This window comes from Dryobates pubescens, chromosome 22, assembly GCF_014839835.1.
Source record: "Dryobates pubescens isolate bDryPub1 chromosome 22, bDryPub1.pri, whole genome shotgun sequence".
Lineage (NCBI taxonomy): Eukaryota > Metazoa > Chordata > Aves > Piciformes > Picidae > Dryobates > Dryobates pubescens.
The window spans coordinates 18,898,618-18,921,321 of record NC_071633.1 but is presented as its reverse complement, the minus strand read 5'-3'; the positions used below and the strand labels follow the sequence as shown (position 1 = coordinate 18,921,321).

Here is a 22,704-nt window from a genome sequence, read left to right as displayed (position 1 = left end):
CTGAGGGCCATGGTTTAGTGGTGAGCTGGCAGTGCTGGGTTGACGGTTGGACTCGAGGATTTTAAAGGTCTCTTCCAACCACAATGACCCTGTGAGCCTATGGCAGAAGGTAAAGTTTTCATGGCAGATAAGCAGGAGTCCCTGGACACTTGTGCCAGGCTGCAGCACTGGAGACTGAATTGGCAAATGGGATAGGGAAAGTCAAACCATCAACCCAGCGCCACCGTGGCCCCAAGTGCCATGGCCACAGGTTTCTGGAACACCTCCAGGGCTGGTAACTCCACCACCTCCCTGGGCAGCCTGTGCCAGTGCCTGACCACTCTTGCAGCAAAGAGTTTTTCCTAACCTCCAATTTCAGGCTATTTCCTCTCATTCTGCCTCTAGTGGATTGGAAGAAGAGACCAGCACCCACCTCACTCCAGCCTCCTTCCAGGGAGTTGTGGAGAGCAATGAGGTCTCCCCTCAGCCTCCTCTTCTCCAAAGTGAAACACCCCCAGCTCCCTCAGATGGTCCTCACCAGCCCTGCTCTCCAGACCCTTCAGCAGTGTTAGATATCCCTCCTTCTCTGCAGCTCTCCCCCCAGGGCCATCCACCTTCACATCTTTTTTCTAACCCCTTTAACTGGGCCCAGCCACTGCATGGGGGAAGCTTTCCTGCTGCCTTTTCTTGACCTCCCACAGCTCCAGCAGAATGAAGAAGTTCACAGGAGAGGATGTGGTAATAAATAACCTTTTCCAAGGGCTTGTTGCCACAGAGTTAATGATGGCACCAAATTGATTTGCCTTCTGGTTCTAGTTCAGTTTTCCTGGGTGAAGAAGAGGAGGAAAATTGTGTTGTGTGGTCTGGGAGGTATGTGCAAAGAAAGCTTAATTAAAAGCTTCATTCATTAACCCTGATGCCCCTGCTTGGAGTCAGGTGGCAGCATCCACATCTCACCAGCTCAGAAGCTGACAGAAGCAGCTCCTCAAAAGCTAATTTATATGCAAACACCTAGGGAAGGAAAATCTAAGAGATTCTTCTCAGCTGCTTTTCCCAGCAGTGCTCTGTGGATGTCACCTGCACGGGGGGCTGGAGCAGTGCAGGCTTTGATCCTCCACAGCTCCGAGAGCCTCTTGTCTGCCCTGCAACTGAAGACACTCAGAGCTGTAAGGAAACACTTCTGTGGATGGATGTCTGGATGCTGTGTGGGATCTTCATGATTTAAGGGTCTGGAGGACAAGACTTAAGAGGAGTGGCTGGAGGGACTGGGAGGAGGCTGAGGGAGACCTCATTGCTCTCTGCAGCTCCCTGAAAGGAGGCTGGAGTGAGGTGGGGTTGGTCTCTTCTCCCTAGTATCAGCTAATAGGAGGAGAGCAAATGGCCTGAAATTGTGCCAGAGGAGGTTTACATTGGATATTGGGAGAAGGTTTCTTTAGTGCAAGAGTGGTCAGAGATTGCAACAGGCTGCCCAGGGAAGTGATGGAGTCCCCATCCCTGGAGGGCTTCAAGGAAAGTGTGGCTATGGCAGTCTGGGACATGGTTTAGTGGCCATGGTGGTGCTGGGTTGAGAGCTGGACTCAATGATCTCAGAGGTCTTTTCCAACCAAAACGATTCTGTGGTTCTGTAAGACCTCTGTCTGGGTTCTTTTAGGCACAGAGGAGGGGCAGCACCAGCCAAACTCTGGAAAACAGAAGAGTGTCAGCAGTGTTGCTGTGTGCACTGCTCTGCATCTCTAACATTACCTCCCTGGGCTTGCCTGATGCCTCTTCTCAGTGCACTGATTTGCTGCCAGGGTTGCAGTCTGAGGGTGCTGAGCTGCTCCCTGTGTGAGACACAAGGACAAGGGCAGCTCATTCTTGACACCCTGTGCCTCATGAACTTGAAGAATCTAATTGAGTACAATTTGGACTTCTGTGGTTAAGCAATGGTTAAAGGCATTGTGGGTTTTGTGGAACAGGTGGGGATGTGAAATGTGAAGTTTATCATTTACAGCTATTTAGTTTCTAATGAAAATTATTTTACTTGCTAATAACTTTGCACTTTGCCTCTCCTGCTGTTGTGTGCTGCCATGAGGCAGAAAATATTGAAAATCCTTGCTCAAGTAGGAGGTAAAAAGGGTACATTGTGTGTGACCTGTGGTGTCTCTTCATTAAAATCCACAGTGTGGTTGGAGGAAGATGCAATACTCAAGCCCAACAGATGCTCTGAGCAGGGAGTGACTGTTGGCACATGCAGCAAACAGCTCCTCTGGACTGGATTTCCAGAGTGCCTCCTGTGGGCTTGGACACAGCCACCAGAAATGGGCTCTCACAGCCTGAAAGGGATCAGGGTGGCTGCTTCCAGATGTTGTCTGTGCATTTGTGATGAGATTTAGGTACTGCACCTGGCAAAGCACAAGGGAGGATATTGCCTTTATTGCTGAGCTGTGTTCTGACCCTTCTGACGTGAGGCTCGCTGTGGCTTCAGTGCAGCAGGGCGTGCAGCAGGGCGTGCAGCAGGGCTTGCAGCAGGGCTTGCAGCCGAGCGTGCAGCAGGGCTTGCAGCAGGGCTTGCAGCCGAGCGTGCAGCAGGGCTTGCAGCCGAGCGTGCAGCAGGGCTTGCAGCCGAGCGTGCAGCAGAGCTTGCAGCCGAGCGTGCAGCAGGGCGTGCAGCAGAGCTTGCAGCAGGGCTTGCAGCAGTTTCAAGGAGTGGATGTAAAAAAAAAGAAATAATAAAAAAGGAGCTGCTGAAGGGATTTGGATTTCCTTGGCCAGCTGAAAGAAGTGAACTTGGAGAGAACAACTTCTCCCTCCAGGGGGGTGCCAGCCACTTGGCTGAAGGGTTTGTGGGCTGAGAGGGCAACTCGCGTGGTCCTGCCTCTGCTTGTTTGAAGCTCCTGACTGACTTGGAAAGCAGGAAAGGTTAGAGCCAGGTTTCATTTCTAGGGGGATGCACAGTTGGAGAGAATCAAGCAAAGAATCCCTGCTTAAATTCATTCTGTTCTGTGCCTCAGGGAGAGTTTGACAGGATACCAAAGAGCCACTTTGGTTTCCAGAGAAGGGTGGTTTCCAGTGGAGGGTTTTTGAGACCGGAATCAGCAATGATCCACAAGGCACAAGCCTGGCTAAATCTATTCTGTGGTCCTGATAGTTTGTGTCTCTGTGATGTAGTGTTTCAACTCATGGAATAAGTCATGCTTTAGGACAGGGGGGTGTAGGTATTGTAGTTGTGAAATGGAAGCCAGCTTTCATAGACTCATAGACCTAACCAGGTTGGAAAAGACTTCAGAGATCAAGTCCAACCTATCACCTAACACCTGCTGACAACTAATCCATGGCTCCAAGTGCCACATCCAGTCCCTTTTTGAACACCTCCAGGGATGGTGATTCCACCACCTCCCTGGGCAGCACATTCCAGTGGCCAATCTCTCTTTCTGGGAAGAAATTTCTCTTCACCTCCTACCTAAACTTCCTCTGGTTCCATGGCTTTTCCTCCATCAGGGACTCAATGTTCTTCATACAGATCTTTATGAAGGTCTTGGTATTTCTACTTCCTTCCTCAAGTATGGCTGTTAGCAAAGTAGAAATTCTTGCTGCCTGGAGAAGTCTGCCCAGGCGATGGCTGTGCTGAACCCAGCAGTGCTCAGCTGTGTGCCTGGCTGTGGGTCAAATCTCTTTTATTTCCCTTTCTCCATCACTAAATCATTAAACTCATGGAGATTCTAAGCCTGCACAGTTTGTGAGCCTGGAAGTGTTAGGGAAGGTACATGATTGAGTCTGGTGTGTAATGGTTAGTGTTTGGATAAAGAACCCCCAGATTCAGATTGATCTGGTGGGGGGAGCCTGAAGGTTTTATGCTGAAGGTTGTAGTTCATGCAGAAACATTCTGCACTGGAGAGGATGTAATCTGCATTTGACTTTGTATGCCATGAGTGCTGGGCTTCCACAGCCCAAAGTCAAAGTGCTGTGTGCCCTCTTTAAGTAATGAGCTATTGATTTTCAAATTACTCATTTTAGTACCATAAGAGGGAACTGGGAATATTCTGAGAACTCCTCTTTGAAATGGATGCTGCTTAACTTCAGCTGGAGGTGGGACAGAAATGGACTTGAAGGATGTTACCTACTGAGATCTGGTGTGTCACACATAGCAGGGACTATTCAGCCCCCAGGTAGAGCTCCTGTGCTCAAAGCACCTGTGAAGAAATGCCTCTTGCATTGCTTGAGCTCAGACCTCTGAACAGGCTCAGAACATCATCTCACCTTGATTTGCCACTGCTAGCTGCACCCTCTGTGCATTCAGTTGCTGCAACACTTCCAGGGCCAAAGAAATGCTGCCAGGAAGGCTCATGGTGAGAAACTTGGACCTACTTTTACACTGGGCACCACTTTGGCTGCCAAGATCAGGTAGACTGTGAGCAGACCTCCAGCATGTCTCTAGTGAAGAGAGCTGAGAGAACCTGGTCCTGGCAAAGCAAACACAAACAATCCTGCAAACACTCAGAGGTTAAACTTCTTTTCCCCTTTTCTTCCCCCTTCTTTCAAGGATGCAGAGTGAGTTTGGTGGGAGCAGGGGCATGGAGGCTGCAAGTGTGGTTCATTTGCATGCATGGTTTGCTTTCCATCCTTTTCCTGCCGCCAGCCCTCAGCTCCACAGCACTGGGGTGCAGAGAATCAATTTGCTGTCTGTGATTGCTTTAACCTGGTGTGAATTGCTTATGCCATCAAAGTGTTGCAGGTCCCCTTCTCCTAGCAGGTAAATGAGAAGGAATGGCTACATGTCTGGTTTTTACAAAGCCCCACTTTTGCTTTGCAGGCTGTGAGGAGGTTTTCTTTGTGTAGCACTTGACTGGAACAGGGTATCTGGGGTCTGAATTTGTCAAGTGACAGAGATCAGTTTGTGTGTTCTGTAACTAAAAGTTTGTGGTAGTTTCCCCTCCCCTCTCCTCCTTTCATGCAAGCTACACAGCTTTGTACAGTGTTGGTGGTTTAGTTTTTCCTGCTCTCAGTGTCTAAACTGAAGGATGGAACTGGGTAGTTTGGGTGCAATGAATGCACTGCATGTGTAAAGAAAATCAGAGGCGGTCTTCAGACTTTGCATCTGAACAGCCCTACATCCTCACTGCATCCTCTACACTAGGCTGAAGGGAGGACAACCTGAAAATGCCTGCTCCTGTCCTTGGCTGACAGTGATGGGACCTCAGCCACCTTTTACTGGGTGTAGATGCCCAACATTGTTCAGGTGAACAAATCCCAAGCTCTCTGAGCACTGCTTTGGAAAGCTTAGCCTTCCTCTTTTTAAGGAATGATATTGCCAGTTGTTTTGCTTTGTCAGCAAAAATGGAAGGAACCTGAGGAAGGTTTGATGAGTACCCAGCCCACAGGCTCCTGGATGCTTTACACTGATGAAGTGAGATGAGGGTGGGCTTTGGGTTGTGGAGAGGAGGGCTGTGCTTTGACCCCAAGCACTTTAGAGAATCACAGAATTGTTGAGGCTGGAAAAGACCTCTGAGATCAAGTCCAGCTTGTGACCTAACACCACCACATCAGCTAAGCCATGCCACCAAGTGCCCCATCCAAGCTTTTCCTGGTGACTCCACCACCTCCCTGGGCAGTCCATCCCAAATCAGCCTTTCTGTGAGGAAGTGCTTCCTAATATCCAACTTAAACCTCCCCTGGTGCAGCTTCATACCCTGCCCTCTTGTCCTGTCACTAGTTGCCTGGGAGAAGAGCCTGACCCCCACCTGACTACAACTTCCTTTTAAATAGCTGTAGAGAGTGATGAGTTCTCCTCCAGGCTGAACAACCCCAGCTCCCTCAGCCTTTCCTCACTTTCTAAGGTCAGGGTCTCAAAAGCAGCCTTCTAACTCCTATTAATCACAGAATGTTAGAGGTTGAAAGGGCCCTCCAGAGATCATCCAGTCCAACTCCCCTCCTAATGCAGGTTCACCTAGATCAAGCTGTACAGGAAGGCATCCAGGTGGGTTATGAAAGTCTCCAGGGAAGGACACTCCATAACCTCTCTGGGCAGCCTGCTCCAGGGCTCCATTAAGCTATTGACTGCATGCATGCAAACTGGAAGGAAATGAAGGTTATTAACTGGACCATGGATTAAGAAAAGGGCTGGAGACAGTTTTGGTGTTGGCTCTTCAGTGGGTAATTATGGAACTCCACCTTAAAAACTGTGAGTGGTGAAATGAAGAAAAGAACAGAGTCCGCTGGGGAGTCCAGACAGCTGCTGCAGGATCAGGACACTGAGGGAAGGCTTCAGCCCTGCAGCGTGGGCTGCATACTCCACCCCAAGATGCCTGAGCAGGAGCAGGTTGGCATTACTCAAGACACAGTCATTTTCTTACAACATCCTTTCCACTGCAGGGGGATCCATTGCAAGAAAAGTAAAAAGCAATCAGCTGAGAAACAGCATTGAAAGGCTGCTGGTAGATATGGAGGTCAGCTCTTGCTCGGGAAGGCACCACTGTGGTAGTTTTAATTCATGGTGGCATTTAATTACTCTGTAGTTTGAAGACATGATTACATCATCCCCTTGGCTGTGACATGAAGGTGCCTCTCTCAGAGTTGGAAAGTCACCCAAAGGGTAACCTGTGATGTACAAGTCCCTGGAGTTTGGAGACTGTCCACTGGTGTCTTGCTGTCGTCAGCATTGTCTTCTTCAAAGCTTTAAGCACAAAGCTAACACAATTTTGCTTCAGTTTCTATTTCTTCCCTCCACTCCTGGATTACTAATGGCATGAAGCAGATCCCACCTCTCATGGTCCTGTTGCTTTAGTGACCAGATTCTGTACCAGACCAGCGGTAACAACGATAAGAAATTCAGCAAAGCCAAACTTCCTCATCTTTCTTTCTCTCCTATGTAGTTTCCTAGGGATCACACACAGGGTGTTAGGGGTTGGAAAGGACCTCTGAAGATCATTGAGTCCAACCCCCCTGCCAGAGCAGGAACACAGAATCCAGCACAGCTTGCACAGATGGGTCTTGAAAGTCTCCAGAGAAGGAGATTCCACAACCCCTCTGGGCAGCCCGTTCCAGGGCTCACAGTGCGGAAGTTCCTCCTCATGCTGAGGTGGAACCTCCTGTGCTGGAGTTTCTATCCACTGCCCCTTGTCCTATCCCAGAGTGCAACTGAGAAGATTTTAAAGCCCACCCAGCAGCCTGCTTTCAGTTGCTTACAACCCCTGGATACTTACCCCCTGACACTGTCTTTCTGCAGCAGGATGTCTTGCAGCTTGTGCTATGTGATGGCTTTAGCCTTAAAAGAGCACTCAGAGTATTTTCCTTAATTCTTTTTTCCCTCTCTCCACCCCCCCTCCCCCTTCACCTTTATTTTTAGAATCAGTGTGTTTAATGAAAGACCCTAAACAACCTAAGGCTGTCAGAGCTGATTCCCTGTGCAGGAGAGATCCCATTTTCCTGTGGGTTTCACGCGTTTTCTCCATCCGCCGGCTCCCGCTCCGCCTGGCCAATGGCAGGCAGATCCCCGGGGCTGCTTTCTCTTTAAGGACGTGCTGCTTACATAAATAGTGCTTTACACCAGCCCCTTGTTTTATAATATTGTTTAGCAGGAGAGGGGCAATATTCCTTGGCAGTGTGTTTTTCTTGCTTGTGCATGCCTTGTTACTATTTCGATTATGCAGATTCCTGATGCTGTGGAAATTTGTGCCTGATGACGCCAAGGCAGCTGCACGTTGTTAGCATTGTAGGCTGTCAGATGATCATGTGGGATCCTTGCAGCATGCAACCTTCAATAGGATTGAAAAAGGGCTTTTGATGCAAGGCATAGCTTTGGGAACATATTTGTGCCTTTTTCTTTTTTTCCTTTTTTCTTTTTTTCCTTTTTTAGTTAGCTAATATATATAGATAGATAGATAGAAAAAAATCCTAATTTATTACCTTTAAATTTAAAATGCTGCCTCATTTTTCTTCTGGTTGGTTTCATTTTGGCTTCACTAGAAGATGCATCTGGTACATCCCCGATTGAGGAGTTTATTAATGATCCTGTCATTCAGTTCACTTACTTTTTTTCCTTTTAGAGTCCTAGCTAGCCCACAGATTACATGATCACATCTTCCTTCAGTGCTTCATCCAGAACACCAACCACCATGCATGATTCCTCCTCCTTTCTTTTTCCTCTCTGCCTTTTTTCTTCCCTTTGAGTTGCTTTGTCATGTTCTCTCTTCCCATCAAGCTGAGTCTTTGTCTTCCCCTCGCTGCTGTTTGTTCCACATTTCCCCCATGCTTGGTTACTGCAATATTATTTGATTAACGGGCTGTGATGATGATGAACCTGCACACTGGAGGAGCAGCTACTACAGTGGTGATGAAGGGATGTAATAATGGTCGCTATCCTCGGAATTCTCTCTACAGTGACTGCATAATAGAAGAAAAGGCAGTGGTCCTGCAGAAAAAGGACAATGAAGGATTTGGATTTGTGCTCAGAGGGGCAAAAGGTATGTGCTCGTGTGTGTGTGTGATGTGCACTGGCATGGAGACATTTAGACATCTCTGAATATAAGCAGGAATTATTCGTGGTGCACTTGGTTGCTAGACAACAGGATTCTCTGTGTGCTGTGCTACTCAGACAGATTTTTAGGGGCTTCTGTCTGAGGTGGTTTGCATTTTTCCATGGGAGAAGCAGTGTAGAATCAGGGTGGGGTGGGAGAAAGTTTTACCTGTATTTTTGTTGTGCTTGGTACGTTGTGAAAGATTCTGTCCTTAACCTGTGCCGCTGTGCAGTTTAACTGTGGGGAACCTGCTTCCCTGGTAAAAACCTGCTGCTCTCTTCCAAATGGCAGTCTGTGGAAGGAGGTCTGTGAACAGAAAGAGACAGGAGAGTGCTGTTTTGTTTAAAATAGGTGTGGATCTCCTGCAAGGTGACACTGGTGCAGTTTTAGTATGAAAATAGGATCTTTTTTCCCCCCTGTACCTTCAGAAGCTGCACGTATGTTGCATGGCCTGTAGCGTGCTCACTGGAAGAGCTGGTTGTATGTTCAGCTGCATGGCACTTTGCTGGAGCCTAAAATCCCCAGGAATGGCATTCTCCAGAGTTTAGAGGGGGAAAAAAGCAAGCAGCATTCTGTTCAATGCTTTGCTTTTTAACTTTGGGTCCTCCTTTTGCATTTAAAGAAGATAGAGCTGATGGTACAGCCCATCTCTTGCTCCCCCTTATTTCACATGGGTTCTCCCTTGCCTTGCTTGAGCATGAAAATTATTCCATAGCTTCATTCCTGGGACATCATTTTTGCTTTCCCTGTTTCCCCAGCCCTACAACAGTGCCACTGGAGATTTTTCAGTGTTGTAGAAGCTTTTTTCCTGGGGGGGTTAAGCTAAATAAAATGTGGAGTTGTGCTAGGCGAGCCGAGAGCAGCGCCTTCCAGCTAGCCCATGGCCATGGGTTGCCTGTGCACTGAGCAGAGGTTGCTCTCTCTCTGTAAGCCCGACAATTTCCCCCAGATTTTCTCTGTGGCAGTGAGGGCACCTCAGGTGAAAGACCCAAGGACTTTTCTGCTTGTGTGTACGTGACAGAGCCAGAGAGAAAGGGCTGGGACGAGGCCAGCTGTGCCTCCTTCCCTGAAAAGTGCTTTTCTTCTGTTAGCTTCTTTGCAACACACAGCTAGAGGAAAAATTCAGTTTGATCTTTTTTCATCCCACATCCCCCCAACCCTTCCCCCCCCCCCCCAGTTTGGCCAGATGCTTCTTTTCTGGCTACAGCACACAATTAATTTTTAGCTGGGTGTTGCCAGAGCTGCAAGCATTTTGCTAGGCACACAAAAGGCTTCTTCAAACTAATCCTGACAATCCCAGAATACACAGAATCCTCCAGCTCTTGCCTCGTAGAGCTGGCTTTGGTTTGTGTCAGTCAAGCAGCATGAATTTTCCTCTCTGAGCTGAGGACCTGTGGATTGCTGTTGCAGAGACCTCGCTCTCTGCTCCCAGCATCTCCCAGGCACAGTCCCTGCACTTTCAGCACCACCATTTTTAACCCTAGCTGAGAATGGCCAATAAGAGGCCTGTGGTCAAGTGGTATTTGCAAGCACTCCATAACTTTCTTTTTTTGTTGTTTGTTTGTTTGTTTTGTTTTACTGTGGCATTTATTTTTGAAGCTGACACACCAATTGAAGAATTCACCCCAACTCCAGCCTTTCCTGCTTTGCAGTACTTGGAATCTGTGGATGAAGGGGGAGTAGCATGGCAAGCTGGCCTGAGAACTGGAGACTTTTTGATCGAGGTAGGAGATCCTGGAATGTGATTCTCAGTGCTCTGTTGGGGAGGTAGCAATGTTCCCTTTGGAAGAAGCGGGGGCTGCTTCTGGACAGCAGGTTCAGCGGAGTAACCCCAGCAACGGGCTGCACTTTGCCTTGCAAGCGCGTGCAGCGTTTAGGGAGGCAGTGGAAAAGAGCAATACTGGCTCAGGGTGGCTGGGAATTCTCTGTTCTGTTGGGTGCTTGGGAGCAATGCTGTCAGAGGAACGTGGAAGCTTGCAAACCCCTTTGTGCTGCTGCACTGAAACTTAGTTTCCCGGCAATATTTCTCGCAGGCTGTTGACTCTGTGGTCCTTGCTGTGGTTTACAACAACGTTATATAGAGAATGATAAACATTTTAGAGGACCACAGAAGTCACCAAACCCGAGTGATTTCTGTGCAGCTGTGTCTGCAGTTACAAACATCAGTGGTCTCGTGCTGGTTTTAGGAGCCATGGAGAAGAAAGCAAATTACTTTGGCTGGAAATGAAATGCTTCCAGCAGTGCACTCCAAGTACAGTCATACACAAAACAAGGCACCGATGCCACTGCACTACAAAGAACTTCATTCAAAGACCTTATTCAAATGTTCTCTTCATTCACACCAGAAGTATCTCCCCCATTTGATGTTTTGGAGGCTGTTTAGTTGGCACTTCAGGTTTTGTTGGAGCAGTTCTCCTTTTCAGTCTTGCTGGGCGGTTTGCAACAAAACCACGACTTGGGATTTTCTCCCTCTCCCCCCTCCCTCCCTCCCTCCCTCCCTCCACCTTTTGCTGACCACCAAAGCAATGCTGTGACTCTGTGAAACCAGGCCCTGGAAAATAGATCTTTCAGGATGGATTGACCAAGTCTGGTCTGTAAGATCTTTTGATTGGTTTTGATCTTTCCTTCTTCATCTGTATTTACTGGTGCCACAAGGTTTGTTTCTGCAGAGCTGGCTTTTGCATTCAGGAGAGGAGAGAATATGCAGCTTTTATTTGTGGTGTGCACTGAACTCCCATGGTGATTGGATTTAAATAGTTTCACTGCTTCTCCAGGCTGTAACAAAGAAAGAACAAGCTTTTTACAGGCTTCAAAAGAAAATAGAGGTGGATTTTTCATCTCTGCCTTCAAAGGACATTTTCCCTCACTGTTTACTTGCTTAAGAAGCAGCATTTAGCAAACAAACAGCAGCTTGCTCATTGTACTGATAGGCACTGGGTGCAAGGAAGCTTTCAAACCTGTGATTGTTCATGATGCTAGGTGGAGTTTCTAAGCAATGCTTTATTTTTAGAAGGTGATTTCTGGTTAGGTTTTTTAATCTATGGGAAGTATGAAAAGTCTCTGCTGGCTGATTTTGCAGATAGCTTGGGTGGTGAATAATGTGTGATTTAATGGAGGGGATTGCAGAATGATAAATATGCAGATGGAATTATTAAGAAGGGAGGCCAGAAGTCTGGGTAACTGGTACTGCAGACAGCTTTGCTGGTTTGCTGGCAAATGAAAGAAGAATTGTAACTGATTGCCTAGAAACTCACTTGTAGCTTTGGCTTAGGAGAGCAATTGATCATGCACATGCATTGCTGGCTCAGCACATCAGCCCATTATCTACACAGCCCAGCAGACTGCTGATCATTCTGAACCAAGCAGGTGTTAGGTGCAAATCAAGCCCAGTCCTTTGTCATTTGTGGTCATCTGAGTTGTTCTGTTCTGAACCTGGTGGTGAAGAGGAGATGATAGTCATGAGGAATCACAACTTTGCTGTCAAGGAAGACTTTTATGTTGGAGAAAAGCAGAGTTGTCTGTCTGCTGAACGTGTGCAGGACACAATGCTGCCCAGCTGCAGAAAGCCAACTTTGAAGGTATTTGCACTGATGCAGAAGATCCTGCAGTTGAAATGTAAATGACTGCTCCAGCAGCACTTCTAGGAATGCCAACCTACCTTATTTCTTGTCTTGAACCAAGGAGTGAAGTGCAGCAGGCAGTGAGGGTGAAGTGCACTGTACACAGTGCAGCAGTGCTTACCCCATAGGTGGTGTATTTATTGTCCTGTTGGTAAATGCTTTCTGCCTTGGCTCCAAAGTTTGTGCTGCTGTGTGTCAGTGCCACCTCAAGTGTTTGTAAGTATTGTAATGCATTTCTCCTAAGTGTCACATGAATAACAAAACAGGTAATGGGCAGCTAGGATCCTAATTAGTCCCATTTATAACACTCCTGGCAAGTGCCAGGCTTTAGGCAAGTGAGAGTCCAGTTTGGCAGAGGGCAAAATGCAAAGGCAGAGCAGATGTTTGGCTCTTGCTCAAGGAGGTTTGGTGGCTTGGGGCCATGGAGGTAAGTGGAACCTTTTCCATTGCTCCTGACTTTGGAAAGACAGGTTTGACAGGAAGACAGATCCCTTCTTTGGGAGCAGGAGGGATCACAAGGCTAGGTGAAGGGAAGGCATCATTCTTCGAGTGTAATTGTGGTCTGGATCTTCTGAGGGGTGTAAAACCTCAGCATCAGCTACAGAGCACACTGCAGCGGTTCAGTGTCCTAGATGGCATGTCTGGAGCAGAACAAAGAGAAGGTCTGCACAGAAGAGGAAGGAAAGGCTCTGTCCTGCTTCAGCAGGTGAAGAGGGTGGATGGTTGGAGCAGGGCTGGCACACTCCTTTGGCTGAGCTTTCGCCTAAAAAGCCACATCACACTTTGTCCATCCTGTACAGTTAATTGTAGCAGAGCCTTCAGAGGTGAATGTTGAACTCAGCTTTGGGAGTAGTGGCCAGAGGCTCTTCACTGACATTGCCAACATTTGTTACTATTTTTCTCCTTGCTTGAAACCCAGTCATACTTTTTGTGACACAGATTGTAAGGTGTGTGGTGGCTTCTCTGGAGAGAGCACAAATGAAATGCATTGGAAGAACACGTGAGCAGTTTTAGAGCTGGAGTTAGCTGGAGACAGCTGCCATTGTATGTGGATTTCCATAAGCAGTTCAGCAGTTGCTGATTCATTTAATCTTTCTTAGCTTTGATAGGCAGACATGGAGCAGGGCTGGGCTTTGGTGGTTGTAACTGAGAGAGGTTGCACATCTCGCTCTGTTGGCTGTTTTTCACTACTGTAGTTCCTTGCATCTTGATATCTGCCCAGTGGAAAAGACAGACAAAAGTAAAGCAATGTAGTAGGGCAAGTGCTACCCTGGTAAAAGTGATGGTTTCCATTAGAAGGTGATTTTAAATCTGCAGCTGTCATCAGTGTATAGAACAATGCTACAGCCCCTGCAGGTCCAGTGCAGGATTTCTGTAGTGCACCAGGGCAGGTTTGTAACTGCTTGATCAGAAAAAACCTTGAGCCAGGAGCTGCTTTGATTTGTGACTTGGAATCCTTGCAAGAAAGCAATGTGTTAGCTCTGCCCCTGTGTCTCTTCTCTATGACTAACCTTGGTGTACCTAACCCTTTGTTACCTCTGTTTAGGGTCGTAGCCAAACTAAGCATCAACAGAGGAGTGCTGAGCACTGCTCTTCAGAGTGCTGCCTTGCCACATGATTTAAGGCACTATCTGGAGTGAGGCTGAGTTTGCTTTGGAGATAGGCTTTGATGATGTGTGCAAGCAGGGAGGTGATTGTCCCCTTATACTCAGCTTTGGTGAGGCCACACCTTGAATATTGTGTCCAGTTTTGGACACCTCGTTACAAGAGAGCTGTGGAGGTGCTGGAGCCAGGGCAGAGGAGGGCAAGGAAGCTGTGAAGGGCCTGGAGAAGAAATCTGAGGAAGAGCAACTGAAGGAGCTGGGGATGGTTAGTGTGAAAGAGAGGAAGCTGAGGGGAGACCTCATTGCTCTTTACAGCTACCCGAAAGGAGGTTGTTGTAGAGATGTTGGTGCTGGTCTCTTCTCACAGGTAATTAGTGACAGAACAAGAGGGAATGGCCTCAAGCTGTCAGTGGGCAGGCTCAGACTGGACAGTAGGAAACATTTTTTCCCAGCAAGAGTGGTCAGGGATTGGAATGTGCTGCCCAGGGAGGTGGTGGAGTCCCCAAGCCTGGATGTGTTTCAGGGTGGTTTGGATGTGGTGCCTGGGGATATGGTTTAGGGGTGAGCCTTGCAGAGTAGGGCTCTGGGTTGGACTTGGTGATCCTGAGGGTCTGAATGTTTCTGTGATTCTGTGAAGTGTAACCATCTCTGCCTAAAGAGATCTATTAAAGTGGGAAGAGGCTTCTTGACTCAGGGTACAGTAGGGTATAGCCTAGCCTCCAAAATTAACCCCCTGTGGGTTATTAAGTGTTATTGTTGTGCCTGTGAGCACGCAGCTGATCTGCAGGTGTTGCACAGTGTGATGTGTGGGGATTTTCACCTGCCACAGAGCACAGCTCCTACCAAACAATAGTGTTGCAATATCAATACTTAGAAAGTGAAACTAATTCTGCAATCCTTTAGCAGAGTAATGTGTTTGTTCTCTAAATGAGTCACTGCAGTTTGCATTATTGAGCCATAAAATCACTTATTTTTCCAGATAAATTGAAATGTTATTGTCTTCAGCAGAGGAGGGCTGCTTGCTTACATTCCAGTTAAAATGCAAACCAGATAAAAACAGTTCATTATCCATTAGAAAAAAAGGCAAAAAGGGGGAAAATGAAAGGTCTGATTGGAGGATCTGAAGCGGAGAGAGAATAGAATAAAATTAACCAGGTTGGAGAAGACCTTTGAGATCATCAAGTCCAACCTATCACCCAACACCATCTAATCAACTAAACCATGGCACCAAGTGCCTCATCCAGGCTCTTCCTAAGAGAGACCAACCCACCAACCCCTCCCTCCCTTCAGGTAGTTGTAGAGAGCAATGAGGTCTCCCCTGAGCTTCCTCTTCTCCAGGCTAAGCAATCCCAGCTCCCTCAGCCTCTCCTCACAGGGCTGTGCTCCAGACCCCTTCCCAGCTTTGTTGCCCTTTTCTGGACACCTTCCAGCATCTCTGCATCTTTCCTAAACTGAGGAGCCCAGAACTGGACACAGGACTCAAGGTGTGGCCTGACCAGTGCTGAGCACAGGGCAGAATGACTTCCGTGCTCCTGCTGGCCACACTGTTCCTGATCCAAGCCAGGATGCCAAGATGGTAATGAAAGGGATCTCATTGTTTCTCTGTAGAGGAGTTCAGTTGGTGCTGCTGCTGAAGTGGTCTGTAGTAGAACTGCCTCTATTTCCTTATCCTGGAGAGCTGAGAGCATTTACTGCTTCAGACTTCCCATCAGGTAGTGGTAGATGGAAAACAGACATCACTGTCACAGACAGCAGGGTATTATCCTCGCAGCAGATAAAGCTCTCTGCCTCTGTAGGCAGTGGCAATAAGCATGGAGGGAGATATTTAAAACACATGGAATATTTACTCAAAGGCCACATAGAGGAGTGGCTTTGGATTGCCAAGGGGCTTCTAGCAGGAGGTCAGGTTTTTGTTTTGCTCCAGTAAATAAACTCTACAGACGCTTGAAAACTGATCTGGAAGGCAAGTTTTTAACTTGGGCGTTGTAACTGGGGCTCCAAGTCTGGCAAGTGTGGCAATGTTGTGTATTCCATTTGTGTTCAGTGGCTGGGTGAATTAGTGGTTTCACAAAGCCATCTGGTAGTGATTTACATCCTTTTAGCAGTGGAGAAACCTTCCTATCCTTAGGTAATCCTCATTAATTACCCTGTGGCTGTTTTATTTCTAGTGTGAACTTTGCTGCCTTCTCCCACCAGATATAAATCTGAATTTTGTGTTTTTCCTCCAGGCAGCACACAGGGCTGGTGATGGTTTTCCCTCTCTGGAAGCAAAACAGAGGCTTTGTTAGTGTCTCTGTACCGCCGTGGATTGTCACGTTCGACTTTGTTGCGGTTGCTTTGTGAAAGTTTATTCATCTTCATAGGACTCTCCCCCAAGTGTGGATGCCAGCTGGGTGAATGCTTAGGAAGAGCCTCCCTAATAATTGTGAGGAGGAGGGGGAAGGAAAAACCCCACAATATTAGAATGGAATAGAATTAACCAGGTTGGAAAAGACCTTTGAGATCATCGAGTCCAACCCATCACCCAACACCATCTAATCAGCTAAACCATGGCACCAAGTGCCTCATCCAGGCTCTTCCTAAACACCTCCAGTGATGGTGACTCCACCACCTCCCTGGGCAGCACATCCCAAGGGCCAATCTCTCTTTCTGGGAAGAACTTCTTCCTAACATCCAACCTCCCCTGGCATAGCTTGAGACTGTGTCCTCTTGTTCTGGTGCTGCTTGCCTGGGAGAAGAGACCAACCCCCACCTGGCTACAACCTCCTTTCAGGTAGTTGTAAACAGCAATGAGGTCTCCCCTGAGCCTCCTCTTCTGCAGGCTAAGCAACCCCAGCTCCCTCAGCCTCTCTTCACAGGGCTGTGCTCCAGACCCCTCCCAGCTTTGTTGCCCTTCTCTGGACACCTTCCAGCAACTCAACATATTCTTACCTTTTTGTGTGCTGCCTTTGCCTCTCACACTTAGGCCTCCTGGTGGACCAACAGACTAAGGTCCTCCTTGGTTCACTGTCTTGCATTAGGCTTTTTGCTGCCAGTTTGGCTGCTCGTCCTGCCTGTGCCAGGAGCTGCTCCCTGGCACATTGAGCAGGAGCACAGCCAGGCTCCGCGTGCTGCACACTGAGCTCCTCTGTTCCTAGACAGCATCTAGGGTGGGTTTTGTTCACCTGTACAAACAATATTCTTGTATCCTTTTAATGATGAGAGGTTGAGCAGAGCTGCAGCAGTGCTGCCACGTTCCAGCACATGTTACACAGGGCTGTGATAGATGCTGAACCTCTGTGCCTGGTCGTTGCAAGGGCAGCAGCGTTCTCACTAACCTGCAGGATTGAGGCTATGGCAGATCTTGCACACCTGGACTGAAAAGCTGAGGGTGCTGGAGCAGCCCAGAGTGGTTGTGGAGTCTCCTTCCCTGGAAAGATTCCAAACTCAGCTGGATGTGATCCTGGGCAACCTGCTCCAGGTGCCCCTGCTTTAGCAGAGGCGGGCAGACTGGATGATCTCCAGAGGCCCCTTCCCAGCCCTAGCACGCTGGGATTGTGTGTATTTAATTGATACATAGCTTGATTCAACCAACCTTTAGAGGGAAAAGGTCATCTCTGTTTACCAGTTAGTCATCACCCTCTTGGCCACATCTCTAAACAATGCCTATTAAGCACAAGTGTACCCCTGACAATTCTTGAAATGAAAGTTGTCAGAGTCCAGAGGAGACTTCCTTCCTCCTTTGGTTATGCAATTCTTCTGCTTGAGTGCAACTCCAGAAGTGCTGGAGAAGTGGGACACTGGTGTCCTGGGAGAAGAGCAGCTCTGGTAGGAGCCTTGAGCAGCCTGGGGTGTCTGCACAGTCTCTGACCACATGGATTCATTTTCCACATGATGGAAAAGTGTTTTCCTTTCTTCCTGCTTCATCTCAGGGAGGGAGAGTTTGGGTTTGTGTTGGTGGTGACTTTTCCCTTCGTTTTTGTTTCCAGTGGCTGGTGGCAGCTGAATGAAAGAATGGTTCCTCTGGTTCTGCAGGGAGGTGGCAGCTATCTGGGGATTGTTCTCTTCATCTCTTTTGATGCAGCCTGTAACCTGCAGGAAGTGATGGCATTGCAGATGTGCTCAGTGAGATCATGCCAAGGCTGGGCACGACGCAGGCACAATGCAACTCTCCCTTTTTCTAGCTCTTCAGTGGTGAGGGGCAGGCCTCAAGGCTCCCCACAGCAGCTGAGTGAATGCCATTTTTAAGGCACAGTTTGGAGATTTCCAGAAGACATTATATTAAAATTAATTCCTCTGAAGCCTGTTAGCTTTTTTTAGTCTCTTGATACTATGGAAACCTACTGAGCAGAGTGGAGCTCTATGAAAAGCAGTCCTTGTGCCTGGCATTTTAGGGGAGAAAAATACAATTTCTTTTAATTGCTGATGTTGCTACAAACCTGCAGGCTCACAGGGGCAGGAGAGCAGATGGGTTGTTTCAAATGGTGGAAGGTGAACTGATTCCTGTTTCCTGCAGCAGAACTAATCTAATACCTGGAATTTTTTTAGAGGGGTGAGCATCTTACAAGCAGGAGAAAGACTTTGAAGTGGAGTTGCCTCTGTGTGTGTGTGCATTGCCAGCTTCTTTTTGTCATTCTAAGACTCACAGCCATAGAATCACTTTGGTTGCAAGAGACCTCTAAGATATCAGTTTGTGTGCTGCTGAGTTCTCCTGCTGCTTGTATTTCATGAACCACAAGGCTGGCCAGAAGTTAAAAGGAAGTTGCTGCCACCTTCTCAATGGCTTCCTGGGGGGCACTCAGAGGAGTGTGTCCAGGAGGTTCTCCTCCCTCTCTGCTCTGCCCTGGTGAGACTTCCCCTGGAATATTGCATCCAGTTCTGGGCTCCCCAGCTCAAGAGGGACAGGGATCTGCTGCAGAGTCCAACAGAGGGCTGTGAGGATGATGAAGGGACTGGAGCAGTGCCTGGTGAGGAGAGGCTGAGAGCCCTGGCGTGGTTAGTGTGGAGAAGACTGAGAGGGGATTTAATAAATGTTTATAAATATCTGAGGGCTGGGGGTCAGGAGGCAGGGGACAGGGACAGGCTCTGCTCAGCTGCACCCTGGGATAGGACAAGGGGCAGTGGATATAAACTGTAGCACAGGAGGTTCCACCTCAACATGAAGAGAACTTCTTGACTTTGAGGGTCCCAGAGCATTGGAGCAGGCTGCCCAGAGAGGTTGTGGAGTCTCCTTCTCTGGAGACTTTCCAGCCCTGTCTGGATGTGTTCCTGTGCCACTTGTGCTGGACTCTCTGGTCCTGCTCTGGCAGGGGTGTCTGAAGGTCTCTTCCAACCCCTAACACCCTGTGAGCCTGTGATTTTGTGTAGAACAATAGACAGTAACACTCCTTTATCTCTACACTCCTTTATCTCTACTACTTAATTTTTGCTTCATATGTTCTGGCAGTAAGTGGGGAGCTGGGTTTCCAGTTCTCCTCACCTTGTGGCAGAAGGTTTTCACTCCATGGTGAGAGTTGCCTGTCACTTTGCAGAACAGGAACTCCTCAACAGCCTTCATGGCAAGTGGCAACTTCTCTGTGGTGGAGTTCTGGATTTGAAGGTCTCTGAAGGCTTTGCTGGTCAGAGCACTGAAAACTGTCCCAGCAAATCTGTTAAAGGCTTAGTGGAGCTTTTCAAGATGGGTCAATGGGTTGATAGGATAACAGCAGGTAGCTAAGTGTGTCTTGCTTGGTGATGAAGAGGAAGTTTAAAAGCAGGTATGTACATTAAAATGTGGAAGAGTTTATTTGCATCCTGGAACAGAAAGGGTTGGTCGTGGACAAACACTGTGGTGGTTTAGATCCTCACTGGTGGTTTAGATCTTCATTCACTGGAATGAAAAAGAGCATTGAGAGAATCATGACAAGCCTGGGCTCAGTGAGTGGCTGCAGGGATCAGCTCCACCATGGAACAGCCCTGAGTTACCAGTTTAATAGCTGCTGGCGGTCTGGCAGTAGAGATGGCAGAAAGCCTCTTTGTAAAGACTTGGCTTGGGCTTGCAATGAAGTCATACAATAAAATCCTGTAGCCTTGCATGTATTTGATGCCAGCCTAGATGCTGAAATAGCTGAGGAGATGTGTGGAGGCCATGCAGGGTGTCCTGGCTTGAGCTGACCCATCACAGGTGTGGGAGGCAGATGGAATCAGAGAATTGTCAGGGTTAGAAGGGACCAAAAGGATCATCCAGTTCCAACCCCCCTGCCATGGGCAGGGACACCTCACACTGCAGCAGGTTGCTCACAGCCTGGCTGCAAAACCCTCCAGGGATGAGGCTTCCACCATGTCCCTGGGCAACCTGTGCCAGGCTCTCACCACTCTCATGGGGAAGAACTTCTTCCTCACAGCCAATCTGAATCTACCTATTTCTATTCTTCTTCCTTCCCCCCCAGTTCTGTCACTCCTGACACCCTCAAAAGTCCCTCCCCAGCTTTCTTGTAGCCGCCTTCAGATACTGGAAGGCCACAATTAGGTCTCCTCAAAGCCTCCTCTTCTCCAGACTGAACAGCCCTAACTCCCTCAGTCTGTCCTCACAGGAGAGCAGCTCCAGCCCTGCGCTCCTCCTCCTGCCCCTGCATGCTGCAGCTTTGCCTTAGCTCCCTTGTGTTTTCTCTCGAAGCAGCCTAAGCTGCAAAAGCAGAGACTCCTTTTTCTTTCCTAATCCACACTATCAATCTCTGCAGTATTTTTATTGCCTGTTTTGTTTTGTCTTCTGGAACTGTTCTGCTAATGGGCTTCAAACAGCTGCTATTGCTTTTAATGGCACGGACCTCTAGCGTGGCTTGTCCTCAGCAGCCAGACCGGTGTGAGGCAGCAGCCATTGTTGACGGCCGTGGAAGTCGTTCCCAGAGCTTCTGGTGTGTTTGTTTACACTGAGGCTTGTTATGACTCACTTTAACTGCTAAGTGAGAGAGGAAACTGTTTTTAAGTGACCAGCAAAACATTTATTGTCAGCGTTTGCTTCAAGTTTCTGGTTAGTTTTGTGTACCTAAATCTGCTTTATTGACCCTGCCTGTTGTGGAGCTGGCTCTGACACAAAGCACAGAGGCTGGGGCTTGGAGTCAAGGTGGGTTTTTGTCTGTGAGCAGGTATTTGGTCCCCATAATTGCCTGTGCATTTCTAGGACCCTGTTGAGGGAGTCTGATAGAAAGCAGGTGTTCACTTAACAAATGGGTGGTTGTGCAGAGCTGCAAATGCTGTAGGCATCTCTTGTCCCAGAATCAAAGACTGGGGTTATTCATCCCCAATCTCATCTTCATGCAGCTTTCTTTTGCCATGCCTTCTCCCTCTGCCATGCAGACCTCTGCAGAAGTGCTGGTCAGCTCTTTAGTCCTTTTGCTGCTTATGCTGTGGGCCCAGCTCTGGGTGCTTGAGCTGTTCCCTTTTGGTCTCTCAGAGCCATCCTGCTGTGCTCTCTTGTGATTTCCTAGCATAGTGGTTGAGGTGGTTTTCTCTGGATAAATCTTCTTCCTGCCTGTAAAGGTGTCAGAACCTCAGTACTGAGACCAAGATGCTTCTCCTTTGCCACTGGGAACTTAGGGAAGCTGACCATGTCTCACCTGGTAGTCAGCAATGCCAACTGGGCTGCTGCTGCCTTCAGACCTTCAGCCTGCTGATGTGCTCAGCAGCTGGCATAACTTGCAGCACTTCAGAGGTCTCTGAGGCAGAATTTTGTGTTAATCCAAGGGCTCCTATTCTAGCTCCTTCACTGGGAGTGGAAACATGGGATGCAGAACTTTCCCATGACAGGTGAACACTCTGCTGGCTGTGTGTGGTGGCTGGATCCTCTGTTCCCATGCTCCTAACCCAGCTGCTGTGAACCTTCTCCTTTAGGCACTAACTTTTGGGTTTGTTTCCTTCTCCAAGGGAGGCTGAAATGTCAGCTGGGTTGGTCCCATGCAGCTCTAATGCTGGTGTTGGCTGCACTGCAGTAGAAGGGCAGGGTAGGTGGGGGCTTATTTCCATCTCTGAAGGGCTTCTGCAGGGGGTTATGAAGTTCCTGTGTTCAGCAGGAGAGAACAGGAAGAATGTGGCCTGGCACAAAGTGTTACCCTGCTGCAGAACCCATGAGGAACAGGCTCTGGAAACAAGAATGGTGTTGGCTTTCTAACATCACAGAGGGGGTTTTCAATAAGAGAAATCCCTCCCTCATCTGAGCACTAACCCAGATCTCATTCCTGGATTGCTGCTTGTTTATTAAACCAATACTTGGCTTAAAAAGCAATTTTCTCTACCATTTAAAGCCATTTCCAGCACCATTTTGCCTCTTTTACTGTATGAATGCCTGTCATTAATCCAGTTGAATTTCCTACATGTTTTGTTAAAGATCTGTTGGTGTGAGGTGTAAGAGTTGCTTGGGGTTTGAATGTTTTTTTAGTGATGATCTTATATGCAAAAATGTTGCTGCTAGGCAATTATCCACCCAGAGAGCTTTCAGCCTGGTTACTCATAACCAGCACCAGATCAGTGACACAATGATGGGGCTTGGGAGGTGCGTGATCCCCTCCAAACTGGCATGGTTGTACCAATCCACAGTGTAGAGGGTGCTCTTTATTTGCAGGACAGGATATAAACCTAGAGGAAGGAAAATACCAGAGTTCAGGTGAACTCACCTGCAGGGTGGCTCTTGCAGGGCCACTTCTGTGGCTCAGTCAGCAGAACTGAACCAGAGGATGGCTTTTGCTTGCTTGCTCCTAGGAAATGGTTAAATATTTGAGTTTGAGCTGTGGTAGAAGTCAGTTTAAGCAGCTGGTGTGTGAGCAGGTGAAGGAAACTCTGCTGTCACTCCTCCAGCGTGATGGATTTGCACGTGGCTCAGCTGTGGAAGATGGTGACTGGAAAAGAGAGGCAGGAAACCTTTATCCATATCAGTCACTGCCAAAGCTGGTGGGGAAATGTGTCCAGATGAGGGCCACGAGGATGTGCAGAGGGCTGAAGCTCCTCTCCTATGAGGACAGATTGAGAGAGCTGGGGCTGCTCAGTCTGGAGAAC

General features: G+C 48.2%; 1 protein-coding gene across 6 annotated transcripts in view; it reads left to right on the top strand.

Annotated features, from left to right (window-relative positions):
- Window positions 1–22,704, top strand: part of SHANK2 (SH3 and multiple ankyrin repeat domains 2) — a 285,486-nt gene that overhangs the window by 157,390 nt on the left and 105,392 nt on the right. For all 6 annotated transcript variants that reach the window (XM_054171740.1, XM_054171739.1, XM_054171738.1 and 3 more), the window contains 2 exons: window positions 8,338–8,420; window positions 10,074–10,198. In XM_054171740.1, the coding sequence (XP_054027715.1) occupies window positions 8,338–8,420; window positions 10,074–10,198 (208 nt within the window). The remainder of the gene's footprint in view (window positions 1–8,337; window positions 8,421–10,073; window positions 10,199–22,704) is intronic.